Here is an 18,473-nt window from a genome sequence, read left to right as displayed (position 1 = left end):
ATAAAAACCTGAAGTCAGGCTCTTTAGGAAGTTCTCTCCTCTTTTATTATATAGATAGCCCTGGGCTAACTCAATAAGCAGAGATAAGCTACAGCAAAGTGGAACAAGTACAGGTAGACTGGACTATAGAAAACTTTTTTCATCTTCACTGCCCCTAGATGAAGAATTTTGGGGTTGAAATTAAGATTGAGGTCTTGGATACCTAATGAGGCAGAAATCACAAAACATTTCAATTTCCAGTGGCAACACAAATTTTCATGCCAAAATTTGCTGGAAAGTCAGGGCAAACTTTTGAGCGTATCTATTATTTTCATCTAGTCTATGGCAATGTAATATACTGGAGATATGATTATTTACCTAGCAGACCTATATACCAGTTCTAGCCTACTTTGTATTTCCCCCTAGAAAGCCATCAAATGCTGGGTAACATTTCTGAGCTGTGGCAAATAGCTGTGGTGTTCCAATGCCCCTCTGAGTGCATTTAAGCACTGATAAAAAAATATGTGAAAATTCATCCTTTAAGAATTTCAGATAAAAAACATTGTTTTCTGTTACTCTTGACCAAACATTTCTTTGGCCTCTTGCACTGACAAAATTTCTCAGTGACTTCAACGCATGAGCAAAGAAAATTATTGCATCTAGCCCTGTCTTTCAAGAGCTCACTGTGACCCTCCCATCATTATCCTGTTGTTTTCAAGACAAGGGTGAAAATATAGACTGTGTTTTCATGGTTGAGTTTAGTTGTTATAAAAAGATAAGCCATTAACAAAAAGCAAATACGGTTTTGAAATGTTTTATTACAGTACTGCAAGAAACTTTTACATTCCTTGCAAAGGAGGCAACCATTTTCTGCTCATAGTTGCACAAAGTGTATTTCCCAAAAGACTGATAAACATTAAAATGATAAAAATGAACAAAAAAAAGGGGAAATCATCAGAAGTTGCAAGATTGGTTTCAGTAAGTTCTGTTATTTGTTTTTTAAAAAAATCAATGTGATTTCCTCTTATTCTTCCCCTCACTGAAAATCACACATCAAAAGCCAAACAGTATAGATGTTCAATGTGGCTCAGCACTGATATAGCAAGTACATAAATTACATGAGGTATAAATATACATCCTTTTAATTTTGCTGTTGAATAAATGCAAGTTAGTCTGGACTACCATATGATATGCTGTTTGTGCCTTTCTGTGGGATATAATTAAGAACAAACTGCAGCATTTGGGGGACTTGTGCATTTGAAAAACAGAACAACTTTGAATAAACCAAAAGGGAAGATGTTAAAGGTGCCATATACCCTTCTTCTCACTGTGGGGAGTTGAACAGGCCTTTTCCCAGCTGTCTGGTTAAGTTGCTCTTTCGTAGGTTGGTTTGCACGAGTCCCTGCAAACCTGCTTTGAGATACGGTGCATGGCTGTGTAAGCATCAGAGAACTGACAGTCAGGATGAGGAGAGGAGTTTATTATTTCAGCAATTCTTTATGTTGCTATGTCTCTATTTATATATATATATATACACACATACACATAATGTTTTTAAAATAAATGTTTAGATATTTGCAAGTTTTATATTTTTAATTTCTTATCTGTTATACACTATGTAAATATGGTTTGCATACATATGCAAAAATAAACTTTATAACTGTAAAATATAATACAAGCTATCATTCACACTAAAATCTTAGATGACGGTAAATTTTCATTTCAAGAACACAACTGAAAGAACACATTTCCACATCTGTCTTCTTTTTCTTCCAAAGTAAAATTTCAGTACAATATGAAACACTTTTAATTCTGATAGAAAAATATTTGTAAACAGAAAATGGTTAATGGTTAAATTAAGGCATCTACCTAGATCTTTAGACCATCAGATGTATGTATAGTTCAAAGATGTAGGAGCTAAGCAATACATTCCAAGCTTTCCTACTTTATTGCTTCAGTCATTACTGGAACATGTTCATATCAAGTGTAATTAGATTTAACTTCTTTGATTCTCATGCAATAACACCAGTTTATATCATCTAAGAACATCTGAGCTAAGGTATATTCTGCTGATCAAATTATATAAAGCTTGTATTTGTTTAAAATTCATTGCATTCTTATACTATTTAAATACTGCGTAATTATTTTTATTTTAAAAATTCATTTAAAATTATGTACCAAAGATGTACAAAAGACCCCAAAAAGCTTGTGTAATTCTGATTTAGATTTAAAAAAAGGCAGAAAAATTGTCACGATTTCAGGAAATCCTCTGTTAGCTTGGTTTTCTTGTTACTGTAAACTAAGTCTAAGGTAATGTCAAGAAAAAATAGAGAAATGTGTCTTCCCAGTTAAGTTTTGCAGTTACTGGCATACATTTTCTGGATTTGTCCTTGTATGGCAAACTGGGTCATCAGAAACCAATTCTGGAAATTAATATATCTACATTACTGTATACAATTCCCAAGTACATCTGGCATTAAAATGCTGAGCTAAAAATATTAATTTCTGTAATTTTATGATAGGTGTCATCTGCAAGTTACAGTATGAATTAGTTCATAAAAGTATGCAGTAGGCAAATTTTATTCACTGATGAAATCATTAAACGACTGATTGATGTTCATGTAAATATCTGGAACTATTTCAACATGTAATTACAATGAATCTACAAGACCTTACATATACATATAAAAGATGTTTTAGCACTTAACATTTTTACAAAATTTGTTTTCAATGTAGCTTAGATGTTAGGGTAATTAACAGAATACCTCAGATTTTGTTTATGAGACCTAACTGTAGTATGTGGCATTTTAAGTAAAAAATTACACATTCAAAAGTTGGTAAGCTTTAGAAAACAGTAGAACAGAGTTTGAAAATAAAGCTTTTATTTACAGTTTTAAATTCTACTTCATTGCATTACAAATAGTTTGAAATAAAATAAATTTAGTTAAATATAAATATTGTAGAAAATGAACCTGATCTCTGCAAGAAGCTGAGGTAGTCACATCGAGACACAGTAAGATATCAAGGACCTGACCGCAGTTCATGAATCTTTGCTATTCTGAAGGAAACTGCCTGCACAGCAATATTTACATGATAAATTGTAACTCAACAGTGTACATCCTCCCTTTTCTGTTCATAGACACATGACTTATTCTTTCTCTTTTAAAAATTTTTGATGCATACCATGAAGAACAAAATTTCACAACTGGAGAAGCAGCTACAAAAGCAAGCACTTCTAATATAAGGAGATACAGTAAAGCAGTATATTATCACTATGAAAATGAACAGTATGCTGTCTGGCCTTTGTGAAACAAAGACCATTAGGAGACAAATATCTTAATTTTCTTTTCATTTGAGAATAGTAATGATGTAGTTTGCACTACAAAAGCGCAAGGACTGAATCTCAGCTGTTGAAATTGTGCCATGGAACAGCTCTTGTTCTCTTCCCTAACATGAAAATGGGACTTACTTAAATCCTACATATAAAAACCAACTATAATCCGAAATCTTAACTCCATAAATCATTAGACATTTACATCAAATATTTAGCCTGCTCATAAGATCATAAGTTCTTGGAAAGAACCTATCTGGAATCAGATAATACAGACTTGCATCTTTCTTCTTGCGTTTCTACTTGTGATAATATTTTCTATTCAGCCTCTGCATATACTCATCAGGATCTTACATATCATTTCCTCATACCTTCTGAATTATGCAGGTTTTATAACATCACATACATGTCATCATTCACTACATTCTGGGGGACAGCAAAAGAAACTGTATTATTGAATGTTGGCATCAGGCGGGCATTCTGAGTTGTTTTGGGACTATTATTTCCAGTTGCTCCTGAAAAGCTGAAGATTTTTTCCCTAGGTTCCTGATTGTCACTTTTCTTCTTGTCTGTTTGCTGGTTTTCTTCCTCGATGATGCATTCTAGCTCTTCATATTCCAATTTGGTTTGTACTACTGCATGATCAGTTTTATCTATCCATTCCTAGGAGAATGAAAAGGTTGATATTGGCAGGTTCTAAGTGGTCAATCAAAAGAAATCTGTCTGTATAGACCTGGATTTTCCTTTAAACAATGGCATCTTTCCAGGAATAGCCACAATGGAGAAGATGAAAAGGGAGTAACATACAGAAGCAGAAAATATAATGCAAGGAACCGAGAAAGACAAGAAGGAAGACTGTTTTCCACAAGTAAATACAAGATCCTGTGACTTACAGAGAACACATTAAACCATAAAATCATAGAATCATAGGGTATGCTGAGTTAGAAAGGACCCACAAAGATCATAGAATTATAGAACATAGAATTGCTTAAGATGGAAAGGGTGTTCATGGGTTCATGGATCCTTCCATGACGCAGATCCATGCCATTCCCTTAGGTCCTGTTGCTGTTGTCAGAGAACTCAGTGTCTTTGGAAAACCTGGAATGTGTAAAATACCCTATGTTCTTTCCTTGGTGGACTCACACATTCTTTGACCCAAGTCCTCATCTACTCTAAATTCAGACTAAATTTATATGGAGAGTTATGCAATATAGCATTGTGGATTAAAGCTTCAGTATGGATTAAAACTGTCATTAGAAGGAATGTATGCAAATACCACTCTGGCATCTCCCCAGATATTGTGCCTCTGGACATCCTTAAATTTTCTCCTGAAATTTTTCTCTCACTTTCTATAACAACTCCTCTTATGCAGTACCAAAGCAGTATTATAGTGCTGATCTGTTGATGCTGCATAGGGGGAAGGGCTTTTCTCTTGGGTCAGAGGACATCTGAATCAACATTAACCCAGAACATGTGTTGGTAGCTGCTTTCAGATTACTCACAGCATTGCAAAGTTCATAGACTTGTTTGCTAGGAAGAAAATGTTTACCTGGAAGTTTCCACTATGATCATTGAAGAGATCAGTAAATATATATTTTGGATCTGGTATAGTAGGCATAACAGATTTTTGAAGTCTGCAGAGAGAAAAAAAGGTGTTCTGTTATGGTGTTGTCATTCGTACAAACATCTACTTCAACACATTGCTGAAGCCACAGATAAGATCTGCATGTCAGTATCCTTGGCTTCTTGTAAATATGTGTTAGTATCAAAAAGTAGTATTGTTACATTACTACAATAAAACAATCATCTGATGAGATTTATGCAGTATAACAGAATGACATGCCTAGTAAAGTCTGGAATACATGCAAACTTGCAGCTGGGCAGCCAGCAGTGTTCTGCTCTATGTACTAGTCAAAGCTTTACTGTGTTGGCTGAGTTAGTAAATACAAACGTAAACACAGAGAAAAAAAAAATTATAATCTGAAAAGGTATATATTCTACAGTAGTAGTAAGCAGTGAAATTATACTTACCTCTGCCATTTACACAGAAGGATCAAGAGGATAAATATTATTAGAAGTACTGCCATCAAACAACTTAAAAGAATTACTGTGTTTGACTGGGTTTTTTTTTCATCATCACATGAATCTAGGAATAAGCAGAAGAAAGCAAGTGAAAATTTTATTGTTTCCTAACCATGCTAGAACATTGACTTCTCCTATTAATAAAAAAAAAATAGAATAAAAATTTAGGAACAAATATAAAAAAAAATCAGTTGTTCTTTTGAAACTGAAAAGAAAAGCTATCTTTCCCCAAACTGTGCAACAAAATAAAATCATGTTTTATTTTTTTTATTGACCTGTTACAGAACAAAGGAAGGTGCATATGTGCAAAGAGTAGAAGCATTCAGAATGATGATTTTTATGTTCTCTCACTGCACTAAGGGTGATACAGCAGTTCTCTGCTAAGGTGTGTCTTACATAGACCTACCTACAGCCTCCAGAGCTGCAACTAATTTTACATGTAAACTAAACATCTTATTTCCTACGATAAAAAGCTGTAACTGGACTTTGCACATAGCCTAAATGTCTAATTTCTCAAAATAAAACAAACAAACAAAAAATGCCCCCACCACATGTAACAAAGAAGCCCAGAAAATGCAAGAGCTAACAACCAGAAAGTAACTAGTGACAGGATTCAACAGGTATGTATCTGAACTGATGAGTTTTTGCAGCTTTTGGCATTCTCAGTGTTTTTCCTGCTGCTTTTGTAAAGGCACCACAAAACTGTACTTCCTCATACTGAACTTCTGCTCTTCAGATAAATACTATGGAAACTTAAGTTAATTAAGTTAATTATTAGACCAATCTATAAATAGTACTCCATAGTCACTCCTTTTCCTATGGCAGCCTGTTCCACCTGCTCGCTTTGTTTAGCCTGTCAGAAAGTCACAAGAAAAGTTGTGAACATCCAGTGAGACACTCAGAGGCTGAATTTTCTTGAGAACAGCTTTTGTCATGTCTTCCTGTGATATGGAGGCAATCACTCCTTGAAGTCCTGAAGTGGAATGCTTGCTCCATTTAGGAGGCTGTGCCAAGGTCACTTATGATAGAGGGACACACAAAACAACTATTTGTCTTTCTTTTCTGCACTTGCCATCCACATACATGCCTGCTGATAGCCTCTGGTCTAATGTTGTGGGTAGGGCTGCCATGTTCTCACTTCTCAAAGGTACACATTGTCCTCTGTGTTTCTGAAAGACATTGTCTGCCACAGCAGAGGACAGCAGGTTCACAATCTGAATGGTGCAATAAACTTCTCTGGAAGTCAGCACTGTTCCTACCACTAGTGCACAAGTAGTACATTCTTATGCTCCAGGATTTGAGCCTAGCTTTGTGTATACTGATTTTCTTTGGGTGAGTTAGTTGTATCATAGAAAACTCAGGTCTGGGTAGAATGGACATTTGGGTGTCTCATAATTCCAACAGAGCCTAGTGGGTGGAATTCTGTGGTTAGATGATATGAATCATAGAATTTTTAAGGTTGGAAAAGACCTCTGAGATAATCTAGTCCAGCCATCATCCCCATCATGTCCAGTAACCATGTCCTCAAATGCCACATCTGCACATTTCTTGAGCACCTCTGGGAATGACAACTCCACCACCTCCCTGGGCAGTCTGTATTCCCTTGAGATAGTGTACATTCAGTTTTACAATAAATCTGTTTTTTGTTTTGATAACCAATAGAAGTAGTTTCCACCAAAGGTCTAATTGAAACCAATTACATACAGTTAAATGGGTCTTCCTGGTGTGAAAGCAATGTTGTTAATGACTTTGCTCCCATTTCATGTTTCCCCCATTTTCAGCAAATATGAACACCAGACAGTTATAACTCTGGTCTTATAGCACTACTAGATGTATTTTAAAGCAATCAGTCTTAAAAAATTGAGCGTAAAGGTTTTTCTTAGAGTTCAAGTTTGATGTTAATGTATCATCTGTCACCAGAGTGTCTGCGTATGTTTATGTTTTACATAAATATGTAAATCCACATATATTTGTGTATGTGTGTATATTAATATGTACGCACAAAATATATGCACAGCATGCAACACATCACTGTCACCGGGGAATCCTAGACACTACTGTAACACAAATAATAAGGACATTTTTAACTTTGTAGATAAATGCATAAATTTGTAGTGTTACGAATCATCAGGAACAAAGTTTCTTTGATAACAGAAGATGGAACATAGTGAAACATAAAACTGATTGCACATTCTGAACTTCTTTTGCAGTCACCTCTTAACAGTTTGCACTTAGACAATATATGAATATAGCACAGCTGTTACCTAATAATGTGCTATTCATCCAAAATGTTTCTGCTTCCCAGTCACTGCTGAAATCAACTACGTTGCAAGAGGGTACTATCCTCTTCAGTCTGACCCGAAAAGAATAGCATTTCCTTGGATCAAAGCCTTGCTCTCCAACTCTGCAACACTTAGAAGTTCTGGACTGAGAAGGAAGGTGTATAATTGTTAATTCCAGCTTTCAAGACAGAATGCTTGAACATAACTCCACTATGATCATGACTAGGACAAGGAGTAGACCAAAACCTCAGAAATAAAATTTTGTTTCTCTGAATTCTGAGGAATTCTTCTTCTTGACCTATTCTTTCCCATTCATCCCTGTTGTTCATTATTTGACAGTGAGCTAAAGGGCCTAACAAACATCATACAGAGTACTATGTTACAGTTTCTGCTTACAGTATAAAAAAAAAGAAACTTTAATTCACAAAATATTTACATGTTCTACAGGTACCTCGGTAGATTTAAGTCTGTGAAATAATATGTAAATAACAGCTAGCCAGAATAAATAAAAATTCTGTATCATCTTTTTTCTTTCCTTTTATTTCATGCTGTTTCTCTGTTAACTCTATTCAGCTTTCTGCTTTTATCTTCCAATGCTGTTCTGTATTTATGAACTTCCCTTTACATTGTCCCCAGTTTTTTGTGTAGCTAGTAGATATAACTCAAAATGTAAATGACTTGACTTCTGTATGGTAGACTTCTATGATCTGTATGGGAATTGTTGAATCACAACCTGAACCTCTGATTGATCATCTTTGGCAAGCAATGAGTCAACTGCGGGAGCACATGTGAAGGCAATTCACCTGTGTGACCAGAAGGGATGGAGCCTGGCTCCACCTCTTCTAAACCCCCATTTAAGGGCCACTGAGGAGATTTCAATCTCTACTTTCTGGAGATTGCTCCCTTTGGAGTTTTTCCTGTGAGCCTGATTATCCCTTGATTATCCCTTTCCACCATGATAATCCTTCTAGTTATATGACCTATAAAATACCAAGCTAACCACGCCACTCTGTAAATTGTATATTTTGTTCATTGTACAGATAAAAAATAAAATAAAATCCAATGGGGTTCTCCTACAAACTATTTTGAATGCAAAGGTGAGGAGAACAATCAGTAAACAACCAGGCTTTATATTTTATGGAGATAATATTTCCAGCTCCTTCCAACATTGATTAAATGTGCCATGTTCAACTCACTTGCCATCCTTTGTCATATTTGCTTTTGTACTGAAGCTCAAGTCTCAAGCACTTCACACCTCTTTCTGGTTTATTACATGTAACAGTAACAGTGTCATCCTTCCAACTGAAGGTCACATTTTCTGGTCGATTGGGCTTTACTAAGGAAAAGAGAAAAAAAAAATGCAATAGCCTCTTAAAAATATTTATTCTTAAATTAATTCCTTCCATCTCTCCATGTTTCCCTGAGTAGCAAGGTGGATATTCCTCTTACATGATGCACTTCTGCAGCTAACTTCCTTACTAAATGTCAAAATGTACCTCTATGACATTACTCGCCATTGGAGGTGTCACGTTTAAAGGTAGATGTCCTCCCGATTCAGGAAAATCCTGAAACTACTTAAAGAAGGACTCTGATCTTCTTTCAGTTCCTTTGGTTTGAGAGAAATGAAGATTCTTCTGTATTGGAAAGAGATTGACAAATTCAGTACCACTAAACTTAAAAGATATACATTCATCTTCTGGAGGAAATGTGGGATATGCTGAGATATATGGCAAAAACACTGGGTGTCTACCTGTGTGCAACTGAATCTATCCCTTGCTATTTTCAGATGGTCCAAGATAATGCAATGGTTTGACCTATGTAATTGTGTAGTCTTTAATAGTGGGAAATAGTGTTGAGAAGAATGCCACTTGCTTTCTCAGTCCTTGATTCCTTTTCATGTTATGAAGAAGCCTTGCCTTCCTAATTGTAAAACTGATGTCAGACTTCCATTATTTCTGCCTTGTTATCTAATGCTTTTGAAATTAATTTTGGTATCAGTGGGAGTTTAATAGCCAAAATTCGGGGACCAGGCTGCAATTTTTCTTAGTTTACCATATGAGATACAAAAAAGTATTCTCAAAGTTAAATATTTTAACAGGTTTTTAGATCTATCTTTTTTTCCCTAAAACATTCATAATAAGCTCTAAATGTATATTTGGATGACAATGGCTTTTCCAGATTCTTTCTTACTGCCTTATTTTCTGCTTGGTATTTATTAGGAGGAAAAAAAAAAAATCCTTCACTTTAAGCACTGTATCTATGTGCAATACCAGAAAATGTAAAAACAGGAATATAAAATCTCTTATAATAAGACTTGAAATTAGCAAGTTGTATTTGTTTTCAGACATGAATATTGAGTAGGTCTACAATATGCCAAGTATATCCATAAGTTTTATTTTGATTCTAATCTTGAAACTACATTTTGGGACAAATCTTGCTGTTCAAAGTAATCCCACCTAGTTACAGCTGCACATGATCCTATGTAACTATCAATGACAGAAAGGTATGAAATCAGCATCCATAATTCCAAATACTGATAGATTGCTTATTGTATACATTAACAGCATTTTGTACAGATAGATAAATGATTTCTTCTCAGATTAAGCACAAATAGAAAATGAATGGGGACACCAGGACTATCAAAATATACAGTTTTGATTTTACATACTTACTATAGAAATCAGATTTCAGTCTTTTAGAAAAAAGCTCTTCACTTCCATTGCTGTTCATGATTGAGAAAGCAAGGGTGTATCCTTCTGTCTTAAAAAGACATCCTGAATTATAACCTTGTGTCAATAGATATGTGGGACATATTTTCCAGTATTTCTGCTTGCCGTCTTCGAATCTGGAAATTAAAAAATATCAGTGAACAGAAATACTCATATCAGGACATAAAAGCTAATTCTTTTTTGCAACTATATTTTTCTTTGTTTTGTTTTCAGTGGTCATACAAAGACAAATCCACATACAGAACTTGAAGAAGGAAATTTCATTATGATTTGAGGCAATTCAGTGGCATGACCTCATTGACTTTCCAGTCCTTGGATTTGGTGCAGTCTAAAACTAACAAGTTTCCTTTGTGTTAGTTGTGTTAGCTTGTTTTGTTTTTCCTCTAAAAAGAGAATAGCTTATTCAAACTAACGTTTTCATAAGCCTTTTTTCAAGATTGTGCTGTTAGTTCTTTTATGTATATCAACTAGAAAAAGAAGTGAATGTGAAGCTTTATGACTACCTTCAACCAAAACATTGAGTTTCTGTTGCGTAAATAACATCTCTTATACATATACAAAATATACATACTTAAATATGCAGGAAAAACACTTTCAACAGTGTAATTAACATCAACATTTAGCAGAAAAAAAAAAAAAATGAAGGTTTCGTATCTATTATCACGTATTTATTATCATCATATCTAGTGGGATAGGACAAAGGGGAATGGCTCCAAACTAAAAGAGGGGAAATTTATGTTAGATGTTAGGAAAAAATTATTTACTCAGAGGGTGATGAGACAATAGCATAAGCTGCCCAGAGAAGCTGTGAATGTCCCATCCCTGGAGGTGTTCAAGGCCAGGTTGGATGGGGCCCTGAGCAGCCTGATCTGGTGGGGGGCAGCCCAGCCCATGGCAGAGAGTAGTAGTTCAATGATCCCCTCCAGTCCAAGCTGTTCTATGATTTATTACAGCTGATTATTCAGCAGGTTTACGGGTTTATACAACTTTGTAGCAAGATATGAATATAAACAAGCTTCCTCTTGAATGATTACAAAAATGTTAAGAAAGTTTAATGTATAGTTCAGAGATGACTTAAATATTTTTGGTATTTTAGCTTCCCAAAGTAAATTTTTTAGGGAGAGAAGCACAGGCATTATCAATACTCACATATAATAAAATGACACATTCTTGCCAGGGAATAGTTTTCTTGTTGCCCACGTGATCTGCATTTTCTCGTTATTGAAATTGATTATTGTGGTGCTGATGGCATCTTTCTGACCTGTCCAGTACATTTACAGAGAATATAAATTCAGCACTGAGTATGAGAAACTCCATCTTTGTAGGCAATCGGTATTTCAAAGATGTTTATGCCATAGGCTCAGATGATCATAAAATATATATGTAAGAATATAATAGTATATATATTTATGTAACACTTATACATAGTATATATGTGACATGAACATGTCTAAAATGCAAGGAGACAGAATATAATACTCTAGAGAAACTGAAACTGGAATTTCAAAAGAGCAAAATGAAACAATGTGCAGCAAAATCAGAAAGAACCCAATGGTTCCTGGCCCAAAAGGTGTAGACTGTGCATGGTGCCTAAATAACAAAGAAGCCAGCTTTACTCCATAGTACCTGGTAAGATTTTCCTGCTGAAGAGATCTCTTTGGGTACCATTGCAACATGGATTCTCTGTGTAAGCTCTGATCTTTACCACAAGAAACAAGGGCTCACAGCATAGACCTACAGCAGATGTATAGGGTAGACACACACAGGATACCCGAATAGATAAGCAAAACTAGGTGAACTATGCATTTAGTATGAGTGGCCTTGGTCCATTCCAGCTTATAGGCTTTCTCAAAGCAAAATAATTTGATGTTCCCTGGCTGTATATGGTTTGGTTTTTTTCTTCTCCTGGCTTCCTCTTTGTTATAGCTCCTTCTGGGGACACAGGTGTTTCAGTTTTGTGTCCAACAGGATTCCACAATTAAGTGCTGAAGATAACTCTGACCTTGAAAAATGAGAAGCCAGAAAGAGTAGAAAACCACAATAGCAATCTTTCAAGAAGAAAGACAAATGTATTTGAGTTCTATAAGATATGAAATTATATTTAATTGAATTAAAAAAAAGAAAAAACAGAGAAAATATCAGTATCTAAGGAGAGACTATAAGAAGAAATGGGATAGATTCCTTAGCGGGGTCTGTTGTGATAGGAAAAGGGGAAATGGTTTCATAGTAAAAGAAGTGAGACTCATACTGGACATAAAGAAGCAGCTTTTTATGATCAGAGTAGTGAGGCATTGGCACAGGCTGTCCAGTGAGGAATTGGATGTCTGGTCTCCAGAGACATACAAAATCAGGCTGGACAGAGCTCTGAACAACCTGATGTAGTTGTAGGTGTCCCTGTTCATTGCAGGGGAGTTGAACTAGATGACCTTTAAGGTCCCTTCATACTCAAATGGTTCTATGATTCTGCAAAAATATATCATGAATATTACATACAAGATTCTGAGGGTAAAATTTGCAGGCTCTTGTCTCCAGGCATGAAATGCCTGCCACTAAAAACTTCTGCAGGAACATTCCTACCTAGAGGAGAATAGAGGATTGATCCCTGCTTAAATATTTCTGATGACCTGTGTATTACAGTTAATGATCCTGAATATTCATCATAATCGGACCTACGTATTTTCCAGTTTGCTATACTTTTGCTCTGTAATCAACACTAAGAATGTAAAAAAGCTGTGTGGAAACACCTGGGTTCAAATAATTGTATCGTCTAACTATTTTTAAGGCTGCATCTCTGCTTAATAATTTTGTGATTAAAGCTTATCAAGACATTTTTGCATAGATGTCATTGTGTTCTTACATCATTCTCTTAAAATCTCTCTTAAAACACGTGTGACAGAAATCCAAGAGCAAATGTAGCTGCAAATCCCTGCTACACTATTCACAGAGCTCTAAGAAAAAGAGTGAGTATTCCTCTGCAAGAGAAATTCTTGAACAGAAGTCCTCTGTTTCCTAACTAGTGGCTGCAGACTTGTTCTACACTGTTTTCTCAAACCAAAACTGTTATGTTTTTCTGAAGAATGGAGAAGTAAATGTACTGAAACAAAACAGAACTTAAAAATTTTGAAAGCTGTCATAACATGGATTTTATCCAGACAACTTTATCTCTGTACAAGAAACTAGCCGTTGTCTCCTTACTCTCCAAGCTCCTCAGCAAGTCTTAGAGATCATCTTGTCTTTAACTGAAGCCACCAATATGATGGCAAAATGCCTGAAAGTGGATTATTAGTCTGCAAGTATACTAACAAATTTTAATTTTTATGAAATAAATTTTAGCATGTGTGTGCTATGTAGTATATATAGTGTTATGATTATATTATGATGATCCATGACTATTTGTATGCAGATTTTCTATTTTCTATAAAAATAGCGAAATGTATATTTAGCATATTTGAATATATAATTATATATATTCTCCATTAAGCAAAATTAGTTCTATTTAAAAAAAAAAAAAAAAAAGAAATATTAGTGTACGGAACTAATTTTTATATGGAACTGTAACTCTTGGGTTTCTCAATGCATGTTTTTGGATGACAGAGAAGAATATCGATATGACTCCAGTCTGGCAGTGATTTATGAACAAACTTTGCACTTTCTGAGTAGTCCACTTGACTTCCACAGTATTACTCAGAGCACACTATCTTAACATTCTATATAAATCAGATCCTTTTTCTGTTCAAAAGAAATACAAAACCAAACTGAACAAAAGAAGTTACATTTTATGATTTGGAACTCCAACATTTTAACATTTAAATATAAACTCCAGTACCTAAAATGGAAGGTAATACATTATTGAAGATCTTCACAATAAATGTAATTATGTAGTAGAAATGGAACTCAGAATGTAATGAACACTTGGTGGCATGTATTTTTCCTATGTTCTATCTCTAAATGACTTCATCAGAAGTCTTAACATAAATTTATAACTTTGAAATGCATTCAGCCATATAATATAGAAAAGTTTTTGAAAAAAACTTCTTATTAATAGTTGTGCTTCCACATCTCCAGTTAGTGCAATTTTTATGCTATGCTTTCTAATTTAATGGGATTTGTAGTCTTATTACTGTGGCACAAAATGCCTCTTGTGTCAGTGAACAAAAAAAATTTATGTGTATCTTTTCAAAACATAGCATGTATATGTTGCATTATTTATATTTCCTTGCTTTTTCAACTTGAAAAGATGCAAAGCCTGATTAAAGTTTTTAAAGTTTTATTTAAGTTGACATCAAACACTGAGGATATGAATAGGTTATGTAAAATAATGTTTCTTACTGATGATCTTTCCTTTGCCTTTAACAGGAAAGGTTTTTAGCTTCTTTATTTCATTTTACTATCTTTATTTTATGTTATTTTTAATCACCTACACTTAAGGACGCAGAGTCATTCCTATCTTTTGTTAGTGGGAAGAGATACAGAGAAAGGGAGGAGCGAGGACTGTTCATCTCTTTTCCTTTATGAATCCACCTGTAATAACCTGGATTGTTCTCAGCTAATGTGCCAGATCTTTCACAGTAACTGCAATATTTTAAATCATGATCCTATGGAGTACAGTATCACATTTAATTACTTTTTGTGTTAAGGGAATGTTTAGATAAAAGGTCAAAAATATAGCGAAAGGAGGCCTAGGAAGGGATGGCAAAAACTTTCTGTTCAAGGGTGACCTTTCAGTCTGTCTAGGAGGATAGATAACAGTATGTTGCAGAAGTATAGAATGTGTACCAGCACTCTTGAACATCAGTCAGAAGGAATAATCAAGGTCTGAATCTTCAGTAAAATCAGAGAGAAAATGGTAGGGCTCTACGCTGGACTTAATCTCACATATGCTATTGGACACTTGGTCTTGTTGGGAAGGAGAAGAATGGAAGATCTTGCTATAGTGTGTACAGAAAGTACTATTACAGATGAAGAAAAAGGAAATTACCTTGAGCAATGCATTATAAGGATGCAACCATGAGCAAGAGCATGAGCAATTATAATCCACCTCCAAACCACTTTTCAAACTTCATTGCTAAGAAAATTGGCTATTGAAGGGGAACTTTGTTAAAAGCCCAAATGTCATGGAACAGATCAAAAAGGAAAAGAAAAAAAAGTAGAATGTCAATCTGCAAAGATAACAGTGGAATGTACATGTACAGGAACAGTTGAAACCTCATTGAAGGCAAACGAAAAAGAAAAATCACTTTTGATTTCCTCACACTGATGAAACCTGATAAGTAACCACATGTTGAACTTACACATAGTGCAGTAGTTCTGTGTATAGAAACAAATGGAGAGAAATACCCAAAACTGAGCCTACACTCTAATTACTCATATGTGAGAACAGTTTCATTTCATTAACTGGAACACATGCAAGTGAAAGTGCAAACTCTTGCACACAAGTTTTCTGAAATGTGTGCTCAAGGCTAACTGAGTAGAAAATTTATTTTCAATAGAATTAATAGGACAGCAACAGAAGGTTTTTATAGACGTTTTGGAGCAAAGCATACTCTAGTATAATTCTCATAACTCATCAAATTGATTAGTGCAGGGATTTTCTGTTTGTTTGGGGTTTGATGTTGTTGTTATTTGGTTGATTTTGTGGTTTGGGTTTTTGGCTTTTTTTATTTGTATGTTTGTTTTCAGTAGAAGCTTGACAAACTATTGACATCACTATATTTTGCATTAAATAAGAACCAGAATGTTGACTTTCAGCTTTTGTCCCACAAAGTCATAGCATCTCAAGGCAGAATCAAGTCCCCTCACAAAAAAGCCAACAACTCACGGGAGCAATTAACTTTGAAGAATTAAACAGTGTTGCATTGCTGAAAAAAAGTACTTATCATACATACAGCAGAACACAGAGTTGATTTATAGGTTGATAAGAGGAAGGGATAGCTTTAGAGTTCTCGAATGATGGGGTCCTTGTGATAAAATAATGAATGAGTATTAAGTTATCAGACTATATTTTGGGATTTTTTAATGATTTCTTCAAGATTCTATTTATCTTTAGTGAACTACAAGTAACGGCACTGCAGTCAAACACATGAAACAGAGATGTTCTTGCATGTAGACACACAATGAGTTTTTAAAGCTTTTGTTAATTTTGCTTTTTAAAATTATTTTTACCTTGTTGTTTTTACAGGAACAAAATATTGCTGAATATTTCCCAACTTTCATTCTTCCAGAATAGTAAGTGATGAAATCTTACCTGGAATTCATTTTATCCAACTTTTTTCAGTGAGAAAACTGTAGTCTGTTTCAGATTCAGTCCACTCTATCAGAATCTATGCATTCCTTGTATGGAAAGTATTCTTGCTTAAAGATTTGAATATTTCTTTTTTTAACAGTAGACATAATCTTACAGAGTTCTTTCGTTTTTTTATTTAGAAAATTGGGTATATTTCTCTTACTCTCATCATCACTCTTGTTGTTTGTTTTTTTCTAAGAATCCACATTTACCTCTTTTGAATCTCAATTTCTGTTTTGTTTATTCTTTTTTTCAAAAAAAAAAAAAAAAAAAAAAAAATACTGTAACATATAAAGTAGGTTATCCACAGAAATATTAGTAATTAATATATCAATTTCTTAAATAAACATAAATGGATTTGAACTTACCAAGTGATTGTGATAGAGTATCCACCAGGTTGACCAGTGTGAAGATCACTGAACATTCTTGAAAGATGAGTCTCATGGTTTGAATGACGCAACAGACTGTAAAGAGATGAATAATTAAAATCCTTGGTCTTTACTATTTGATCACTTTATACAAGACACGGGAGGGAACTAGAGGAAATGACTACAGGAAATTAAAAAATGACTATCTCTAGCAACAAACAAATCAGAAGTGTAGAACTTCAGTATGCATACTTTCTTTGCAGTATGTAATAATAATAATAGAATAAATTCTCAGAATAAGACTGTCAATCTTATCAATACTTGTTTGCTTTATCTTATCACGATACTACAGGTGATGACAATCATGATCCAAACAAGGATTATGTAGTTGTGAGTAGCAGTGACCATACCATACACCTGAGCACGCTGATCTCAGCACACCTGGGGACCATAGGGTAGGTGGGGACCAAGCAGCCTGCCTCCTCCCCACTTACTAATAAGACCTCCTGTCACTCCACATGCTTGGTGCACTTCACATGGCATTAGCTACTTCTGTCCACAGATCAGAGGCAGAATTAGTGGGCCTTCTGTGTCAGGGAAAGGTGGGCTGCCGGGGGTGAGAAGGCTGTTACACAAGAGGTAGCACTACAATGTATTTCCTCCTGCATTACCTGGACATCTATATGCTGGTATATAGTCTTGCATATATATGTGCTGCTATAGAGTCTTATCAGTTTTGTAACATCAGCAAAATCCCCAGCCAGATGATGTGGTACCAGTTTTGATCTGTCTGTTCACTTTTCTTGGGTTGGCTTCTTTCACTTATTTATCCATTACACATGCCAGGAAGATCTATTCAAATTTCAGCAAGTCTTGGAAGCTCCAGTCACACATGCATTACTCTTTTGTCTTTCTAGTCCCTGCTTTGACCAAGTTCCTCTAAGGAGGCATTAATTCCTGGAACAAGAAACAGATAATTGAAATACTGAACTGGGTTCAGTTATTTTTGCAGCTGATGACAAACAGCAGAAAATGGCCAAATCTAGCGAAGCCTGTGCACCTCAGAACTTACTCTCATGCCAGAAGAGTTGCCCAACCACTCGCTCAAACAGATTCTGCTTTCTTGAATAAATCCATGATTATCTGGTGTGATTTTTCTCCAAATATGAATAATCCCAATCCATGAACTGAAAAGTTGTCTGTGGGCCTAGGGTTCTGCTCTCCCTGAGTTTACATCTCTAAATGTGTAATTGATTAACTTGCCCACATCCCCAGGGTCACTGCTCCTGTGAGGACAAGGTCAGAGTGTAAAAAATTGTGCGTTTTCCTAATGGCTCTTACACAATGCAGCACTGGCATGTTTGGCCTGAAAAAAATGCTAGCACTGCAACTTCACTCAGCAACAGTGAAAGAAAACAA

General features: G+C 35.0%; 1 protein-coding gene across 4 annotated transcripts; it reads right to left on the bottom strand.

Annotated features, from left to right (window-relative positions):
• Positions 1 to 2,844: 2,844 nt before the first annotated feature.
• On the bottom strand, positions 2,845 to 18,268 carry CRLF2 (cytokine receptor like factor 2). Of its 4 annotated transcripts, XM_042810951.1 has the most exons (10): positions 18,127 to 18,268; positions 17,726 to 18,011; positions 17,055 to 17,150; positions 11,553 to 11,664; positions 10,347 to 10,519; positions 8,871 to 9,010; positions 7,657 to 7,819; positions 5,342 to 5,456; positions 4,860 to 4,944; positions 2,845 to 3,973 (listed from the first exon to the last, which is right to left on the bottom strand). In XM_042810951.1, exons 2-10 carry the CDS (start codon positions 17,757 to 17,759, stop codon positions 3,701 to 3,703), a joined length of 1,191 nt encoding a protein of 396 aa, XP_042666885.1. In that variant the 5' UTR covers positions 17,760 to 18,011; positions 18,127 to 18,268; the 3' UTR covers positions 2,845 to 3,700. The 4 variants fall into 4 exon arrangements, with proteins under 4 accessions (XP_042666885.1, XP_042666886.1, XP_042666887.1 ...); XM_042810952.1 differs by lacking the exons at positions 17,726 to 18,011; positions 18,127 to 18,268 and adding an exon at positions 16,648 to 16,931 and having other exon boundaries at positions 17,055 to 17,142; XM_042810953.1 differs by lacking the exons at positions 17,726 to 18,011; positions 18,127 to 18,268 and adding an exon at positions 16,899 to 16,931 and having other exon boundaries at positions 17,055 to 17,142.
• Positions 18,269 to 18,473: the final 205 nt, after the last annotated feature.

The sequence above is a fragment of the Centrocercus urophasianus genome, unplaced genomic scaffold (genome assembly GCF_019232065.1).
Source record: "Centrocercus urophasianus isolate 14NV4802_14NV808 unplaced genomic scaffold, USGS_Curo_1.0 seq_12, whole genome shotgun sequence".
NCBI classification, from domain to species: Eukaryota; Metazoa; Chordata; class Aves; order Galliformes; family Phasianidae; genus Centrocercus; species Centrocercus urophasianus.
Note: the sequence above shows the minus strand (reverse complement) of the source record. Positions and strands in the feature narration are given on the sequence as shown.

Excerpts from the sequence above, each read along its gene's own strand:
- CRLF2 (XM_042810951.1), bottom strand. The coding sequence starts at position 17,759 with ATGCAAGACTATATACCAGCATATAGATGTCCAG. Across the intron at positions 17,151-17,725 it reads ACCAGCATATAGATGTCCAG|TCTGTTGCGTCATTCAAACC; the intron begins GTAATGCAGGAG and ends ATCTCTTTACAG. Across the intron at positions 4,945-5,341 it reads CTTCTGTGTAAATGGCAGAG|ACTTCAAAAATCTGTTATGC; the intron begins GTAAGTATAATT and ends TTCTCTCTGCAG.